Source organism: Protopterus annectens, chromosome 12.part0, assembly GCF_019279795.1.
Source record: "Protopterus annectens isolate FY-2018-M chromosome 12.part0, PAN1.0, whole genome shotgun sequence".
NCBI lineage: Eukaryota > Metazoa > Chordata > Ceratodontiformes > Protopteridae > Protopterus > Protopterus annectens.
Genome location: NC_056746.1, coordinates 509,386,368 through 509,405,634, shown reverse-complemented (window position 1 = coordinate 509,405,634; position 19,267 = coordinate 509,386,368). Strand labels below are relative to the sequence as shown.

Below are 19,267 nucleotides of genomic sequence, written 5' to 3'. Positions count from 1 at the left end.
ACAGGAGTAAATGGAGAAGATTTGTTTATTGGACAGAACAGAATTACACCACTTCCCAGCTTCGATTTCATTCTTTTCTGGAATTTTTAGTGAGTTTGTTTAATGAGGGTGCTTGTTCATTGACTGTTAAAGTTCAACTCACAGCCACTTCTAACTTTCATGTGGGGTTTCAGAATTTTTCCCTGGCTTCCTCTAAACTGTGCAAAGCCTTTTTAAAAGATACCCCTCTACTCAGACCTCCTTATAAAGATTCTGTACCACTATAACATATTCTCCCTCTGAACCTGCAGCTTCTTCTTCTTTCGCTTTTTTTGTTAGGGGTGCCACAACGGATCACCTGTCTTTGGCAGTGGAGTTTTACAGTGTTGAGCTGCCAGCCCGTGCCCAACCTTCTACAGAAGGCATACACATGCACACACACTCACACCACCTAGCCAATTTAGGAGGTCCATCCACCTACTCCATGTCTTTGGGATGTGGGAGAAACCGGAGTAACGGAGGAAACCCACACCAGGAGGACATACATGACTTGCAGAGAAGGGCACCCGGCCGAGGGTCTAACTGAGAACCTCTTACAGGACGCGCTAACGCTGCACCACCGTACCACCCCGAACCCCCAGCCAAAAGTGATTTAACATTTTGACCTGAAAAGCTGTCTTTTAGTCTCTAATCATATCTGCTAAGAATTTTCAGAACTTAAAGCTGCTATCTCTCTAAGCTACCACTTGATTTTTTCCATAAGGATAGGGTCACCTTGTGTACCAATGCTTCCTTCTTACCTAAGGTGGTGTCAGAGTCCAACATTAACAAAGTCGTTGACCTGCCAGTCATTTTTCCCCTTTTCAAAGAAGGAGAATATGCACTATATGGACATTCATGAAGCGATTATATTTATTTCTGCAAAGATTTCAAAAGTTAGAAGAACAAAGAAGTGCAGTTGTTCTTGCAGCTGTTTAAAAAAAAACAAATTATCAATCTTACATCAGTTACAAAAGTAACAAAGTGTAGATGGTTAACAGATTGCATTTTATTTGTCTAAAGCAAATTGAATCTCCCTTTACCAAAACCACTAAAGGCTCATTCAACCAGATCTATGTCTACTTCCACTGTATTCCAGTGTAGCGCATCCAAGGACGATATATTTGCAGCTGCAACTTGGTCAAATCCTCATACCTTTATCACTCATTAAAACTAGATTTGGTCTCCAGTGGAAGAGCAGCTTTTGGCTCAACCATACTCAGGAATATCCTTCCTTATAGTCCAATGAATGAAAATTCCATTTGTGTTGTCCATTTTCATTCTTCCTCAACTCCCCACCCTCCATCCACCTCCATTTCTCACAAATGACTTCTGGAGGAATAAAACTTTTAAGGACACCATGTGTCCCTTTTGTTTAACCCCAGTTAATGGCAATTGTTTTATAGTTTCTTTCTCTGAAGCTGTAAATAAGATTTGAGGAACTTTAGGCATAGTGTATTGTGGGTAAGAAAGGAGCTTTAGAGGCCGTGAGCTAGTGTAATGGCCAAATCAGATCCGAGTGCCGGATGCAAACCAATCCATTGAGGAGGAATGAAAATGGATAGCACAGATGGAATGGTAAGTATATAACTTCTTTTTATATCATACCATTTTCCCAAACTCCCCCTGGAAGAATGTGAAGAATCCCCAGTGTTCCACCCAATCAGAGGGAGATGGCAGTATTAGAAATAGAAAAGCTGCTCAGAAAAAGTCATCCAGGAGGTCCCACCAGACCAAATAGGATCCGAACTGTACTCAAGATTCTTAGTGCCAAAGAAGACGGGGAACTTGAGCCCCATTCTGGAGCTCAGCAAACTAAACCAATGTATGAAATATTCAAAGTTCTGGATGGTCATTGTTCAGTCCGTCTTGCCCCTACTACAAAAGAATGACTGGATGTGCTCGATAGAGCTTCAGAATGCATACTATCAAATCAAAATTAATAGGTGCTCAAGAAGATATCTGCACTTCCTGCTGGGAGACGGTCACTACCAGTTCAGAGCACTAGCCCTTTGGCCTCACCACAGCCCCCAGGGTGTTTACCAAATGCTTGGCAGTGGTAGCAACTCACCTGACACTGCTGGGATTCAGAGCATTTCAGTATCTAGACAACTGGCTGCTGACTGCCCCATCCAGGCATCTACTTCTACAGACAAGGGACTACTTGCTGCAGTTGTATCTTCACCTTGACATCACAGTCAGTTACAGCAAATCACAACTCACACCTATGCAGAGTCTGGAGTACAAAGATGCTCATCTAGAAACAGTCACTCAGATAGCCTCTCCTCTTCCAAAATGAATCCAGACACTCAGATCCCAGGTCAGGAAAGTGATTTCAAATCCTTCTCTCCCAGCATGACTAATCTTACAGGCATTGGGATCCATGACAGCAGCAATCACCCTAGTTCCTTTAGCTAGGTTTCATATGTGGATTCTCCAATGGACTGTGTTGGTACAGTCGTCTATTCTTCAGCAGCCTTTATTTGCCACATTGAAGATCACACAGTCTTGCAAAAAAAATTATTTTCTTTGGTGGCTTTTTGCGGGCGATGTTTTTCAAGACCATCCTTTAGTTCTTCACCCGCCCACAGCCATGGTGATCATGGATGCCTCCCAACTTGGGGTAGGGGGCAGTATTTGGGAAGGACAGTCCAAGGTACATAGTCCCCAAAACAATGTCCTGTAGTAGTACTTCTAGAATTGCAGGCCTTCAAGACACTCTCAGATGAACAGTGTGTCTGTAGTCTGTTACATCAGCAAACACAGAGGAACCAGATCTTACCTGCTATGTCAAGAAGCAATCTTCACCGATTTTCCAGAAAATAAAACATTTTCAAGGGAGAGAGCACAATTAAGGACAGTTGAGAGACACGGGAGAGGGATTCCAATGTCTTACACTGTATGAAACTTTTCATTAAATTTTTTTAAACACCTTTACTGAATTATTACTCATGATAAAGGAGAAAAATAAACTATGTACTTACCATAACCTTACACCATTGCTGTCCATTTTCATTCTTACTCATCTGATGGGTATTGGATCTGACTAGCCACATCTTCCAGATCCACCAGATGTTATAGTTTCTTACTGCTTATTGTTCAGAAAATGCATGCTGATGAAAACACTTTTGCTCCATATATTTATTCAGTGCATTATGGTTATAGTTAAAATTTGTCCTTGACTTTCTTTCTTTTTCCCTAATATTTTTGGCTTTAAAATAATTTGCGATCAAAGAAGTTGAGAAGTATGCGGCGAGTCGCTCACTCACTCTCACTCGCTTGCTGTCTTACTGAATTTTTCTCTGTCACACTCTCTCTCTGTTTGTCTACCACATATTCACATAATCTTTTTTCAGTTTATTTACTACTTTAAATTTTACTCCTACTTAACAGCAAATTCACATAAGCATAAAAAGATGGTGTCAGTTTAGTTTTTTCAGTCGTTGTTTCATGGCAACTTAATATGCGTCAGACATGTTTTTTTAACCAGGTGATATCTGTATATTAATACCCTGCTGGTGAATGTTCATTCTCCAGTACAGTATCAGGGTACATTTTACCCATTATGTAAACTCAGATAATGACCTACCAAGGAAGGTTCCCCTCTTATAGCACTTCATTCTGTAGGAAAGTTTACATATATAAGTAGCATATTAAATATAAAACGTGAGAAATGAATGGTAATTGTACAATAAATATTAATTAGTATCCCAAAACATGCATGCTGATTGGACAACCCAGTCAGAGTGCATGTTGTAAATAGAGCAAATCCCAATAGAAAGAAGTCTGGATACTAAGCTGTTAAATGAGCAGCTAGACTTTCTATTAAGATATACTTAAAAAATATATCTTTGAATATTTTTATGAGGGCACAGAGCGAAATGTGAAAAAAAAATCAGAACATTCTGCAAAACTTAGGACATTTAAAAGGTATAGTTACTGAGTAATGGTGTATCATAATGCTGTTACTTCTCAACTGTCCAGACTTTTGCAGAACGTCCCACACATTTCCTTTTGTGTGTTTGCCTGTTCTTTTGTAACTTTTTTTTTCTTTCTAATGACTCATGATTCTGGTGAAGCCAGAAATTAAAGTTTTGCCCCAAAAAAATAGCAAGGTACAGACAGCAAAAGAGAGTGGCAAAACACTACAGGAATGCTGCTTCTTCTACAGCTCTCTAGCACTGCCCTGATGCACTGTGCAAGCATGGGGACATATACACCATACACATGCACCAGTGTATCAGTAGAAGTGAAGAATGTGGAAGAACACTAAAGTGCTGCTATTCAAAAACATTATTTAAGAAAGGTAAGCAATTTCTTTTTTAAATAATGTTGTTATATAATACCAGTAACCCACTCCTGTGGGTATCACAGGATTTACCCATAGTTGTCTTTGTTTGATTACTCAGGCTTCACCCTCATGATCAAACCACACAAGCTGTTGTTAAATCCTGTGATACCCCACCCATTATTACTAAATTATTGCATTGTGAGATAGCAAGGTTTGGGCCAAATTATCATTTTCACAAGAAAGCAATAACATTTAAGCTAACAATGGCCAAGACAAGAGCAGTCTGAGATAGACTTGTGAAGACTGGTAGAGATGGGTGAAGGCTGCCAGCCTAGTCAAATAGAATTTGGTAAATAATTCTATAATTTGTAAATACTGTGAAATGTTGAAATACAGGCTTGCTTATAAAATGAAAGAATATGCTGTGAAATGTTGAACTTAAAACAATGTTTTTGCAGCCAGGATTGGTGAGGTGGTTACTTCAGGGCGGAAGCTATGCAGTAGCAGTGAGACTGAATGTGAGACACATTTGCCTGTGGGTACTGATGTTCTCTTGGACAGAGTGACTGCAAAGGTAGAGGTGAGTAGTAGTACCTAGGCTGACAGTGAGGCACCACTGTCAGAGGATGCCAGACATCCTGCGGAAGGGGAGCTGGGAAGGGTTACAAGGAGAGAGTTGAGACAGGCTCAGCTCTCAGACCCTACATTCCAAGGCCTGAGGCAGGTAGCTAGGGAGGCACCTGATTCTCAAGGAAAGGGAGAATCTATATACTGGGACAAAGGGTTTTACTATACAGAGAGTGGACCTCTGAGGGAGGGCTAGAAGGTGAGAGAGTACAGCCATTGGTAGTGCCTAGAGCCTACCATCTGGCGCTTATAGCCGTAGCCCATGATATTCCCTTTGCGGTTCATATGGGCATAAAATGTACAAAGAGGCATATTATGCAGAACTTCTATTGGCCTGGAATTTCCAGAGATGTAACAGGGTACTGCAGGACCTGTGAGCAGTGCCAAAAGGTAGGCAAGGCAGGAGACAAGGTGAGAGCTCCTTTGATGCCTTTGCCTGTGATTGAGGAGCCATTTTAGAGTGTAGCTATGGATATTGTGGGTCCTCTGGATACCCCAAGTTCCACAGGGAAAAGGTATATCCAAGTGGTAGTGGATTATGCTACACAATACCCTGAGGCATTGGCTTTGTCCTCCATTGAGGCAGAGAAGGTGGCAAATGTTTTGTTAGAGATTTTCAGCAGGGTAGGTTTCCCAAAATGAATACTGACTGACAGAGGTACCAATTTCGTGTCAGACCTGCTGGCTTGTATGTGGAAGTCCTGTGGGGTGAAGCACATGAAGACCACCCCTACCATCCCCAGACTAATGGTCTTGTTGAGAGGTTAAACTCTACAATCAAGTCCATGCTGGCATTGCAGATCAGTTTAAGAGGGAGTGGGACAAATATTTGCCCCATCTGTTGTTTGCTTACAGAGAAGTTCCCCAGGAATCCACAGGTTCTTCACCCTTTGAGTTGCTGTGTGGGCATAGGGTGAGGGGACCTCTAGATTTAATTCAAGATGAGTGGGAAGGTGAGCGCACATCTCACAAGGGGTCTGTTGTGGCATATGTCCTAAACCTCGGGACAAGGCTCAGGGAACTCATGGACTTGGCCCAGGAGAACTTGGCAGAAGCCTAACAACAGAAAAAATGTGTGGTATGACAGGAATGCTCAAGCTAGAGAGTATGCTGTGGGGCAGCAGGTAATGGTTTTCATTCCTGTCAGACACAACAAGCTACAAGCAGCTTGGGAGGGACCCTACAAGGTGATAAGAAAGGTAAGTGATGTTAGCTACATGGTGGAAGTGCTAGGCAGATGGCAGGGGCACAAATTGTACCATGTTAACATGCTGAAACCTTACCATGATAGGGAGGCCCTTGTGCTGAGCATTTGCAGTGGACTGCAGGAGGAGTCTGAGGGAGATCTGGGGACTGATCTCCTCAGTGAGGCTCGGGCTGACACCTCAGTGGAAGGGGTAGCAATGTCCCAGCAGCTATCTCCTACCCAAGTTCAAGAAATCCGAACAGTGTTGCAGGAATTTGGGGACATGTTCATTGGGAAACCAGGGTGCACCCACGTGGGGCAGAACCAGGTGGATACAGGACCCCAAAGGCCCATTAGGCAGGCACCTTATAGGGTTCCTGAGAGAGTCAAACAGACTCTGAGAGAGGAGGTACAGGAGATGTTGGAACTACGGGTGATTAAAGTCGAGTCTGATGCTTACCCCATGCCTAGGACAGATGAGGCTGTAGAGCAGCTGGTAGAACTAAGTATCTTACAACCATTGATCTTACCAAGGGCTACTGGCAGGTGCCCTTGACTCCCAGTGCTAGAGAGAAGTCAGCCTGTGTGACTCCTTTTGGCTTGTATGAGTTCACCAAGATGCCCTTTGGACTGAAGAATGCCCCAGTGACTTTCCAGAGGCTAGTAGATCATATCCTTCCAGGAACAGGAGAGTTTGCCCTTGCTTACCTGGATGATATTGCCATCTACAGCCATTCCTGGCCAGAGCACCTTCGGCATGTCAGGGAGGTGCTGGGCAGACTACAGAGGGCAGGGTTGACCATTTAAGCCGAGCAAATGTCAGGTGGGTATGGCAAAGGTCTCCTACCTAGGACATAGAGTGGGGAGTGGTAAGATAAGGCCAGAACCTGCCAAAGTGGAAGCCATTCAGGCCTGGCCTGCTCCTGTTACTAAAAAACATGTGAGAGCATTTTTAGGGACAGCAGGGTACTTCAGAAAGTTCGTCCCCAGTTATAGTACCATAGCTGCTCCCCTCACAGACCTGACAAGGAAGAACAAACCAGATAAGATAGCATGGACCCCAGCATGTGAGCAGGCATTCCAGAAGCTTAAAGAAGCTTTGGGAGGACACCCTGTGTTAGCCAGTCCAGATTGCAGCAAAGAATTTGTTGTGCAGGGTGGATGCTTCGAACCATGGGGTGGGAGCTGTACTTAGTCAGATTACTTCAGAGGGGGAAGAGCACCCAGTGGCTTATCTCAGTCATAGGCTCCAATCCAGGGAGGAATGCTATGCAGCTGTAGAAAAGGAATCACTAGCTATAGTGTGGGCATTGCAGAAACTTCAGCCTTATCTGTATGGAAGGAAATTCACTGTTCTGACAGATCACAACCCTCTAACATGGTTAAACAGAGCCAGTCAGCAAAATGCCAAGTTGCTAAGATGGAGCCTGTGGTTGCAAGCATATGATATGTTAGTGTAGCACCGCAGTGGGAGTAGCAGTGCCAATGCAAATGGGCTCTCAAGACAGGGAATGGGGTGAGGTACACTCAGATAGACCTAACTCTCTCAAGCAGTGTTTCTCAAGGGTCACTTGAAAAACTAGCTTGAGTTCTCTGGGGGGGGGGGGGGGTGAAGACTGGTAGAGATGGGTAAAGACTGCCAGCCTAGTCAAATAGAATTTGGTACATAATTCTATCATTTGTAAATACCGTGAAATGTTGAAATGCAGGCTTGCTTCTTAAATGAAAGAATATGTTGTGAAATGTTAAACTTAAAACAATGCGGCAACATTGCCCTCTGCTGTAAAGAAAGCTAAGTCAAGCATTTCCTGTTGGTCCTTTGAAATTAAAATTACTTCATGCAAGTCCTTTGAAATTAAAGATTCAGAATCATTCCGTCTGGGCTAGCACATTCTTTCTATTTTAACTTAAGGAATAATTACAGAGTTTACACGTGGAATATCCTTTATGGCTGAAAGTTTCCTGCAGGTGCAAGATAACAAAATAATGCAGTTTCTGTTGGCCTGGGAACACCAAGAAAGTGTGAAATTATGTAATGTTTTATCAGAACTGCAGTTTCAGTTTAAACAGTGAGAACCAGAGATTATTGAGCATTTTTGTCTTGACCATCCAACTTATCAGCACTCTGCCTGTTGTCTTATGTAAGTTATCTTAGACTCATATTTTCTTTTAGGATAGCTAGAAGCTAGAAAGATTAGACTAAGTGTTTTCTGTGATGTCAGAACTGTACTACTGAATTATTTTAAATATTTCTGTGAGATCTCTGAACTTTTGACTAGCACTGACTGTTTAGTAGAAAGTATTGATGTTCTTCATCTCACATTGCTGCAGTCCTTACACTTGGGTAGTCCGCTGTCCTCGGTCGGCCCGAATATCAAAGTATAAGGCTGACGTCGGTCAGGGCGCATTTGACTGACATCAGGACGTCAGGGTACAAATGCGCATGACCGACGTCATATCCTCAGTCTTTTTTGCCGCATGGTCCAATGCAGAAGCAGCATTGCAAGTGCCGGTTGGCGTTCTGAGATTTTTCGATTTAGAAGTTTCAGACCGAGTTCAAAGTTGGCTAAGTACCCCATTGGGGAATATTTTAGTTTTTTCTTGCCTCAGTCATTTACCGGATGTCAGAAAAAGTCAATAATTGCATTTCTTGTGGGAAACAGATACCGCATAGAGATTATCATACTTTGTGTATTCCTTGCTTAGGGCCTGAGCGGCGTTGTTGGCTGTCGCTCTTGTGCTAGATTTAATAAAGCACTATAAAGAGAAGGTTGGATTGTGCAAGGTTAGTCTTTGGGAAGCTGTGCAACTATAAAATGCCGTCGGATGCTCCGCTTCTTCAAGAAGCGCAAGGACAAGGCAGTTAAGCCTAGGCTAGAAGAACCGTCTGTACGGACGCGGTTCTTTGGAGGTGTCGGTGGAGCCGGTGGCTCCACCGGAGGTTTCTTTGTGTTCCCAGGGTGAGACCTTATTATTGCAAGATGTGGCCTCTCAGGAGACAAGTCAGGCTGAGGGCTTCTCAGGTTACTATACTCCCTCCCTTCCTAAGGTGGCTAGGCCCTCTCCTTCTGTTTCAAAGGCTTCTCCCAGGGCAGGCCAGGTTTGGCTTCAGTGGTTGTTACCCCTAGCTTTTCAGGTACTGTACCCAAGTATATGCTTAAATGGCAGAAGATTTGATTACTTTGATTAGGGTTCTATGCCCCTCCTGATAAGAGACCTAGGGTGGAGCCTGAGCTGGGGGTTTTGAGCAGGCTTCAGATGTTTCAGAGTCTTGGCTGAAGACTTGCAGGAGTACTCTCCTTATTCTGATTCTGATGTGGATGATTCTACTCCTTCTGCTACTCCTCCTGAGGATTTTTCTTTTCAGAAACTCTTCATTCCATGAGGGAGCATTTTAAGTGGGAAGGTCAGGACTTCTCTGATTCCAGGAAAAGGCTTAGGGAATTTCTGTTTTACCCCAGCATAGGCCTTTGGCTATACCTCCTGTTTTGGATGTAGTGGAAGATGTTTTTACAGAGGCTTCTCTAAATCCTGATTCTTTGCCTCCTGCTCCTGTTAAGCGGGAAAGGTATTACAGGGTGCCTGGAGCTCATAAGTATCTTTTAAGAGTCCTAGGGCAGACCCAGAAACTGTTAGCCAGGGGCCTAAAGGTGTTAAGGCTTCTGTTGTTAAGAATCCGGTTCCTGCAGACAAGGAGGCTAGGGCCTTGGATAGATGGGGAAAGAAAGTCTATACTTCTTCCACTCTTGCTATGAGGGCTCTGAATTGCCAGTTTCACATGTTGAAATACCAAAACTATCTCCTTTCACAATTGAAGTCTAAGGTTGATGCTCTGGCAGTAGGTATTGATTGTAAAGAGTTGCAAGATTTAGTGCATGTTTCTGAACAGGTGGGTAAGCATTCTTTGCAATGTGGTTTTGATGCTGTACAGGCTTCGTCTAGGGTGGCTGCCACTGGGTCAGTTCTTCGCAGGCACGCCTGGCTGAGGGATCAGAATTTGTCTGAACATGTTAAAACAAGGATTTTAGATGCTCCTTTACAATCTGACGTGTTGTTTGGTCCTCCTGTTGAGACAGTTTTAAAGAAAATGGAAGACAAGGCTAAGTCTATGCAGACTGTTAAAGATTTTTTGCAGGTCCAGCCTCCAAAGTTTAGTAGAAATTGGCCTACTAAAGGGTGGATGTATCCTTCTTATGATTCCCAGTCTAGGGGTAGATCTAGACGTGGTAAGGGCAGAGCTCAGGGCTCTTTCAGGCCTAGAACAGGGAGTTCTCCTGCACAGGCTTGGTGAGGGCAGGGGTCAGTCCTTTCGTAAGCAGACCCAATGACCTACCTTTTCAGCTGCCAGAGCCTGCTCGTCTGGCAGCACCTTTGGGAGGAAGGTTGGCACTTTTCAAAGAAAATTGGAGTTTAATTACCCAGGACAGATGGGTATTGGATATCATACACCACGGCTACAGGTTTTATTTCCATACCTTGCCTCCTTTCAAAGGCATGCCAGGCGTTCCTCCTCAACAAAGAATAGAGGCTCACAAACAGGTTTCTCTGTTGCTCCAACTAGGGGCCATACAGCCGGTCCCTCTGCCAGAAGTGGGCCTAGGATTTTATTCTCGCCTGTTCCTAGTACCAAAGAAGGGGAACACGTGGAGACCAATTTTGGATTTATCTATCCTCAACACTTATCTGGACATTCCCAAGTTCAAAATGTTGACGTTGCAGCAGCTTTTACCTCTGCTGGGCAAAGATCATTGGATGGTAACTTTGGATCTCAAGGAGGCTTACCTTCATGTTCCTATCAGACTAAGTTGCAGAAAGTATCTGCGTTTTCGAGCTGGGACTTCTCACTATCAGTTCTCTGCATTGCCCTTTGGCTTATCTACTGCCCAGAGTGTTCACGAAAGTTCTGGCTCCAGTAATAGCTTTCTTCAGACTAAAAGGAATACAGATCTATCCTTATTTGGACGACTGCCTAATTCTGGCTCAAGGAAGGGAAGAGCTTCTTCATCATTTGGAATATGTGATAGCAGTGCTAAGATGCCTAGGGTATTCTGTGAGCGAAATAAAGTCCAGTCTAGTACCCTCTCAAGACATGTGCTTTCTGGGTGTGAGACTGAATACAGCATCCCAGATGGCCTTTTAACCCCGGACAAACAAAAGAGTCTATCCCTTTACTTCCATCAACTATCTCATCAGTCCGGGCTGACTGCAAGGACAGTCCTTCAAGCCTTAGGGTTCATGGCATCTTGTATTCTGGTGCTTCCCAATGCCAAACTGCATATGAGGAAGCTACAATGGTATCTCAAAATGTATGGACACAGCACTGCCAGGATCTGGACACTGTCATTCAAATAATTCCTTGCATTCAAAAGGAATTTTTGTGGTGGGCTCAGGAATGTCACCTAAACAAGGGACTCTCTGTGACCCGGCCAGAGGCGAGTCAGATTTTAACGACAGATGCCTCAGACAAAGCTTGGGGAGCTCATCTAAATGGAAAGTGGATACAAAACAAGTGGCCTGTCAGACTACAACATCTACATATCAACATGAAGGAGATGTTAGCAGTCCAGTTTGCATTAATAGCTTTCAAGGAATTACTTCTTCCAGGGCAGGTGTTGATTCTAACAGACAACACAACTGTCATGTGGTACATCAACAAGCAAGGGGAACGATTCTTATCCTCTATGCAGGCAAGCAATGATTTTGTGGGAGACTGCTCTCAGTTTACAGCTCAATCTTCAGGCAAGGTTTCTGCCAGGAGCACAGAACTCCTTAGCAGATGTGTTGAGCAGACGAATTATGGATCCCCACGAGTGGAAATTAGATCCTCATGTATTTCAGAAATTGACAGTGTCATGGGGAACTCCAGACATAGATCTGTTCGCTTCTCCACTAAACCATCAGCTGCCAAGGTTTTGCACAAAAGGTTTCATCCCACAGCTTGGAGAGTGAATGCTCTTTCTTTCAATTGGAGCAATCTTCATGTGTATGCCTTTCCACCTCTGCCTCTCCTCCCAAAGGTACTTCTAAAGGTCAGACAGGACAAGCCAAGGATGATTTTAATAGCTCGGATTGGCCTCGACAGCACTGGTACCCATTACTGAGAAGTCTGATACGGAAGCCTCCATGGCCTTTGCCTTGATTCCACACCTGTTGTCGCAGGAGGACAGCCATTTGCTAAATGTCAAGCTTCACTCTCTGCACCTAACAGCCTGGCATATTCTGTTTTGAACCATAGTGGGCCTCCACTTCCTCAGCAAGTTTTGAATGTTATTTTGGAAGCTAGAAGGCCTAGTACAAGGAAAGTGTACGCAGACAAATGGAAGAGATTTTTATTTTGGAGTGCAGCAAAAGATTTTGATGTTTCTGGGCCTAATTTGTGTGTGGCTCTTCAATATCTTACTGAGTTATTAGACAAAGGTTTGTCTTTCTCTTCTATTAAAGTTCATGCTGCAGCAATTTCAGCTCACTATGATTGCAACCCACCATTGTTTTCTCATCCTTTGTTCAAGCAATTTCTTAGAGGGGCAAAGAATATCAGACCCCCACGAAGAGCTCCTACTCCTGCTTGGGATCTCAATTTTGTGTTGGAGAAACTCACTCTACAACCTTTTGAGCCTGCAGCTACTGCTGAGTTGAAATATTTATCATGGAAGACTGCTTTTTTGTTGGCCATTACCTCTGCAAGAAGGGTTTCTGAATTGCAGGCCCTTATGGCGGTTGAGCCTTTCTTGATTTTCCATAAGGATAGGGTATCATTACGTACTAATCCTTCCTTTATGCCTAAGGTGGTTTCTAATGTGGCTTTAAACCAAACTATTCATTTGCCTACTTTTTATGCAAATCCCCAAAATAAAGGGGAAAAGATTTTGCACACTTTAGATGTACACAGGCAGTTCGTTATTATTTGGACAGAACTAAAGGGTTCAGGCAGTCTCAGCAGTTGTTTGTTTCTTTTGCTTTGAGTTCTCAGGGCAAGCCTGTGTCTAAACAAACTATTTCTAAGTGGATTGGGTTTTGCATTGCTTTCTGTTATTCCCATCATGGCAAGGAGATTCCAGCTGGGATTAGGCCTCATTCCACTAGGGCTACTGCCACTTCAACAGCTTTTTTGAGGGGAGTGGCAACCAAGGATATTTTGGAGGCAGCTACTTGGAGTTCTGTGCATACTTTCTCTAGGCATTATCACCTGCCACTTTACTCTAAGTCCAGGGCTGGTTTTGCCACTGCTGTTTTGCAGGGCATTTTGGCAGCTCCTGCTTCCTTGTAGTTAGCCATCCTCCCTGGGATTCTACCCAAGTGTAAGGACTGCAGCAATGTGAGATGAAGAACATAGTACAGTTTTGTACCTACCATAAATGTAGATGTTCGAAGATCCACATTGCTGCAGTCCAATTTACCCTCCCTCCTTCCCCTCTGTAGTTAGAGGTGGTTGTGTGGGTTGGATTGTACATATTGTGTATATTGTATATATTGTACATATAGTTAGTGCAAGGGTGGTTGGTTGGTTGGTTGCTGTCTTTTGGACCTTTATTTTTAGGGTCTTCTGACATCTGGGGCAAGAAAAGACTGAGGATATGACGTCGGTCATGCGCATTTGTACCCTGACGTCTTGATGTCAGTCAAATGCGCCCTGACCGACGTCAGCCTTATACTTTGATATTCGGGCCGACCGAGGACAGCGGACTACCCAAGTGTAAGGACTGCAGCAATGTGGATCTTCGAACATCTACATTTATGGTAGGTACAAAACTGTACTTCTTGTGGTTTTGATTATTTATTATTAAATATTTTAAAACCTTTTAACTGTGGCTGTTTTGTGTAGAGATAATTTAAGCTCTTAAGAGTACTTGCATGCCTTTGGTAAAACTGTACAAGGCCACTCTAATAGCTTTAGCCCTGCGCTATACTACCAATTGAATATTAATATTGCACAGTAATAATTGGACACCCATTTAAGGGCCTTTGAGTAGCTGATAAATATTAGCTGGGTGGTGGCAGGATTACTACCGTATAGTCTGGGTAAAAGGGGCACAGCTGGAGAACCTGTGCCAGCCTTTCCCAGGAGTGTATGTTTGGTTGTATAAACTTATCTCAAAATGTGTGTGTGTTAGCTACTTGGACAGGGACCCGAAGCACTGGTTGGACAGAGAGGGTGCTGGAGATTTTGGCTTGCCCAGCTGGCTGAGATCTGGACCCTATCGCTGTGCCAGTGGGGAGTCTTATTGGGGACCTGGAAAGCAAGCAAGCAACCAGCCCCGGACTGTCTGTGATCTCTGTGTGCTCTTAAGGGAAATTGCACTTTACTGTGTGTATTTGTTATCCTTTCCTTATATATGAGACGCCAACTCTGGTGTTAGTGGTGAGGATTGAGGCTCTTTGATTGCTGGGCCAGGGCACGGGCGTCAGAAAGCTATCATACAGGGAATTGACAAGTAGTATTTTCAAACTTTTCAGTTAAAGTAAGACGTGTATTTGTTACACCCATCCATCCATAACCCCCCTTTTCCCATTTTTGCACATAGGGTCAGAGTGTCACTTCAGGAGTGACAGTCATCTAAAGCCAATGTTTAGATAACTGTTTGGCTAACTCTGCTTATTGCATTTTTAGTTCAAAGGTGTATTTTCTAGACCATGTTGGATAATTAAAGAGCACTGGTATTCTGCTGCTTATGAGATGCTCATGTTTTCATGTGTATCTGCCATCATAGTGTTTCACAGTCCAGGTGCAGCCTCCTTAGGCATTACGTAGAAGTAAAGGGCTGCATGTATGTAATGGACATGAGGGCACTAGTACTTTGTGACTGTCTTATATGGCATGTGTTAGATTTGTACAAAAGATGTTTTTTGTTGAGGCAACATCCCTTATGGTAAAATAACATTAAAATGGCATAGTGCAAGGTGTAAATGCGAGAAATGCCACATGCCAGTGGCCGGAGGAAAGTATAATGCATTGGAATGTTTACCAGCAATGTGTTTGTACAAGAAACATACCTGAAGGATAGCAAACTCCTAAGATAAAAAAGTATTTATTTTTGTAGTTTACCATGCCCCATTTTCAGGAGAAATACCTAAACTTAAATATTTTTTTTTAAATTGCTAGTCACTGATTATTCACTCCAGTCATTTAATGTACCACTTTTTTAAGTTGCTTGTCACAGAAAGTTCACCCTGGTCATTTAATGTGTTTTGTCCACCACACCATGATTAAATGTGTTAAAGACTGTGTTACAGGAAATATCAAGGGTTTGTACTTTTAGCATTTATAACCGTTCATCTCATTTTATAGAACCTGCAAACTTTCTTGGCTTGGGTTTGTAGTTTTAAGTGTTGCAGAACTCTGGGTTGGCAGTGGTCATTTTGGACCAAGAACATCAGTATAGATTGGAAGCAGCAATGAGCCCAGTATAGACTCTTGCAGCACAGGCTTAGTACTGCATGTAGAACTGGAGCTTTAACCTTCCATTTCAGATTCATTTGCATGTATGCATCATCTGATGCATGTCAGTTTTAGTTTGTCGTAGTATGCAGCCTTGTATTGTGTATTAAACTTCTCATTTTGCTGTATTGCATGTTTTCCTTTAGGACTTGCAGTGTTGGATGGCTTTGTGTTTGCAGTAGGAGGATGGGAAGGACATTCACGACTGGATTCCGTGGAGTGCTACAATCCCCAAACCAACAGCTGGCATTTTGTGGCCTCCATGAAGATGGCAGTAACAAGTCCAGCAGTGGCAGCACATGATAAGCTTCTGTATGTAACAGGTAATGTTATCGTATATTGAAAAATGTGCTGTCTGCAAGGAGTTGCTGTCATTGTAATTAACTGTTCATAACAGAGATATAAAGAATTGCTAATACTTCTTTCCCCCAGGTAAGTTGTTTGTAATAACTTTATTCAATTTAAAGGAAAGATGCTGCTATAGTAAGTAAAATACATTTATGAAAGAAGAAGAGAAGTGTAAATTTTTCCTGTTGAAGTTGTGTCTCATAACTGAAACTGACTGGGAATCGAAATCCCATGAAGATTTTTTTTTCATTGCATCAGTTTAAACAATTAATACCAGAGTGTAGAAATACTGAACGGCCATTGACTTTTCTCAGTTCACTCTATGTTGAAATTTGAACTCACCTTATTTTCCCCCTCATGAATTGTGTTATCCTGTAACTGATCTTGTTTGTAGATAGTCTGCTGTCGTTGTAGAGCATTTCAGGTTACCATTCTTTTTATCATTTTATGGAGCTCATTTTGCTGCTAATGATGAGGAGAGTCTCTGCTCAGTCTTAAACATTATTATAGCTCTCCAGGTATCCATTAGAAAGACTTAAATGATTCTTCTGTAGCAGTGGGCATATTATTCAAGAAAGAAGTTTTCCATCATTATTTTGCTTTAAACTTTTTTTGTGCATGTGTGTGCGTCACTCAGAAGGACATTGAGCACCTCCCTCTAGCACAGGTGTGAATATTTCATCCCTTCATTTACCTGCCATCCTAGTTAAATTCTGATCCATTTCCCAAAAATAGCACACATATGAAGGATGGACCTCCCAGCAGTGCCCTAAACTGCTGTGCAGAAATGTTTTCACTGACTTTCTGCTTATATTAGGATGTGTAAAGATTGGTTCCAGTGGTGGAGACTACATTATTTTCTGGTTCACCTGGTCCTAGCCCTGATGTAGATGTCTTTCTGTATAATTTCATATCGCTCAACTGTACAGATTTTTGTAGAATGTACAGATTTTTGCATCATATTTTTGGCCCATTTATCATAAAATTGTGTTTTTTCTGGCAAATTATTGGTAACTCATTAAATATTGAAGACAGAAAATAATGACAGACGTTTGAGTTTCATACTTCATATCTTTCAGAAGCAAAACCTTGTTATTCTAGCAACTTTCTAAGTTTGTAAAAGCAATATTTAAAAACTGGCACTATTTTTGGGCCTTTGCCCCCCCCCCCCATTATTTATGGCTTTGTCCAGATTTTGTGCTCTAAAAGGTTGAGAGGTAGCCAATATTCCTTACAATAGGGATCCACTACCAAGGGTAGCCTGATTATCTGTCCAGTATACCAAAGCCTTTAGGTTGTAATAAGGGCACAGTACATCACACATATGCTCCCTGTGCACAGCGTAGGGCACAAAGGTGACATGCAAATGTACAATCCTCAGAACGTTTTTGCAACCAGTCCAAACATCATCTTCAATCATCAGTCTTAATGTTCATTTGTCTGCTGGTTACCAAGCCATTTTTCAGATAAGTGCTCCATTGTTTTTTTTTCTTATCTCTTTTTATTTCATGTCATTCAGAAAAGGGAAATGTCAGTGTGGGAGACAGATTCTCCATAAAGATGTCACGAGCAGTGTTTGTTTTGCTTAGGTGCTTCTCACAACCATACTTCTTGCCTCATTTGTCAAATGTTTGTTCCAAAGACCTTGCATAGTCATCTCTCCTCTTTAGCCATTTACTTAGAAAACCAACGTCTCAAGTTGTTGACTAAGGGTGCTATGAATTAATCTTTCAGGGCCGAGAGTCAGCTATCCATGAAGAAGACCAAGAAAGTTCAGTCACATTCTTTGCCTGTACCACCTCCCCCAGATGTCTGTCTCAAGGCTAGTGAAAGCCCAGAGAACTGCCTGGTTTGTCAGTTGGATTCCTCTGCTGCAACCATTTCAGAGGCTGGCATGGATCTGGCTTTAAGCACATCCCGGTGGCCTTACAGATGTCTGTTTCGGATGTTCAGGATGAACTGCGGCTGGTTATTTCTGAAGGGCCTAGGGGTGTTCCTCAAATCATGGTCAGAGAAGTGATTCCTACTATGCATATAGAGTGTCGTCAAGGATGCAGGCCACTTAGGATCTTTAGGGCTAATGTCCCCTCGAAAAAGAAGCAGAAAACTAAACACCTTTCTCCTGCTCCCAAAGACCGTCAATGTGAATGGCAACATATCACACACAGTCAGATGTTCTTCATCTCACATTGCTGCAGTCCTTACATATGGGTAGTCCGCTGTCCTCGGTCGGCCTGAATACCAAAGTATTAGGCTGACGTCGGTCATGGGCGCTCAGATCTGACATCAGAGCGTCAGGGTATTAAAGCGCATGACCGACGTCATATCCTCAGTCTTTTTTGCCGCATGGTCCGATGCAGAAGCAGCGTTTGCAAGTGCCGTTCGGCATTCTGAAATTGTCGTATTCTGAGTTTCAGACCGAAACCAAGTTGGGCTAAGTACCCCGTTGGGGAATATTTTTGTTTTTCTTGCCTCAGTTAATTCCGGATGTCAGAAAAAGTGAATAATTGTATTTCTTGTGGGAAACGGATACCGCATAGGGATTACCACTCTCTTTGTATTCCTTGTTTGGGACCTGAGCACGACGTAGTCGGTGTCGCTTTTGTGCTAGGTTTAATAAGCGCACCATTAAACGTAGGTTAGATTGCGCTAGGCTTGTCTTCGGTAAGCGGTGTAATTATAATATGCCATCGGATCCTCCGACGCCCGCTACCGCGAAGAAGCGCAAAGAGAAATCTTTAAAGTCCAGGCAGGATGAGTTGTCCGTTACGGACGCCGGTTCTTTAGAAACTACGGTGGAATCTGTGGATCCAGCCGAGGTTTCAGTTGAGTCTCAGGGGGAGGCTTTAATTTTGCAAGATGTGGCCTCTCAGGAGTCAGGTCAGGCTGAGGGGGCCTCTCAGGTTGCTGTTCTCCCTTCCTTGCCTAAGGTGGTTAGGCCTTCTCCTTCTGTCTCTAAGGCTCCTTCCAAAGGCAGGCCTGGTTTGCCTTCCACGGGTGTCAGTCCTAGGTTCTGTGCCTAAAAAACACATGCTTAAAATGGCAGAAGATTTAATTTCTTTAATCAGAGGTTCTATGCCCCCTCCTGATAAGAGACCTAGGGTAGAGCCAGAGGTGGAAAGTTTGGAGCAGGCTTCAGATTACTCAGAGTCTTCGGCTGAAGACATTCAGGATTTTCCTCCTTATTCTGATTCAGACGCAGAGGATTCCACTCCTTCTGCTTCTCCTCCAGAGGATTTTTTTTTCAGAAACCCTGCATTCTATGAGGGAGCATTTTAAATGGGAAGGCCAGGATTTCTCAGATCCCGAAAGAGGCTTAGGGAATTTTTGTTTTTACCACAGCATAGGCCCTTGGCTATAC

The 19,267-nt window shown here is 43.1% G+C and overlaps 1 protein-coding gene across 2 annotated transcripts in view; it reads left to right on the top strand.

Annotated features, from left to right (window-relative positions):
• LOC122816680 (kelch-like protein 20) overlaps nucleotides 1-19,267 on the top strand; it is a 745,290-nt gene that overhangs the window by 339,220 nt on the left and 386,803 nt on the right. For both annotated transcript variants that reach the window (XM_044089646.1, XM_044089647.1), the window contains exon 6: nucleotides 15,705-15,881. In XM_044089646.1, coding sequence (XP_043945581.1) covers nucleotides 15,705-15,881 — 177 coding nt within the window. The remainder of the gene's footprint in view (nucleotides 1-15,704; nucleotides 15,882-19,267) is intronic.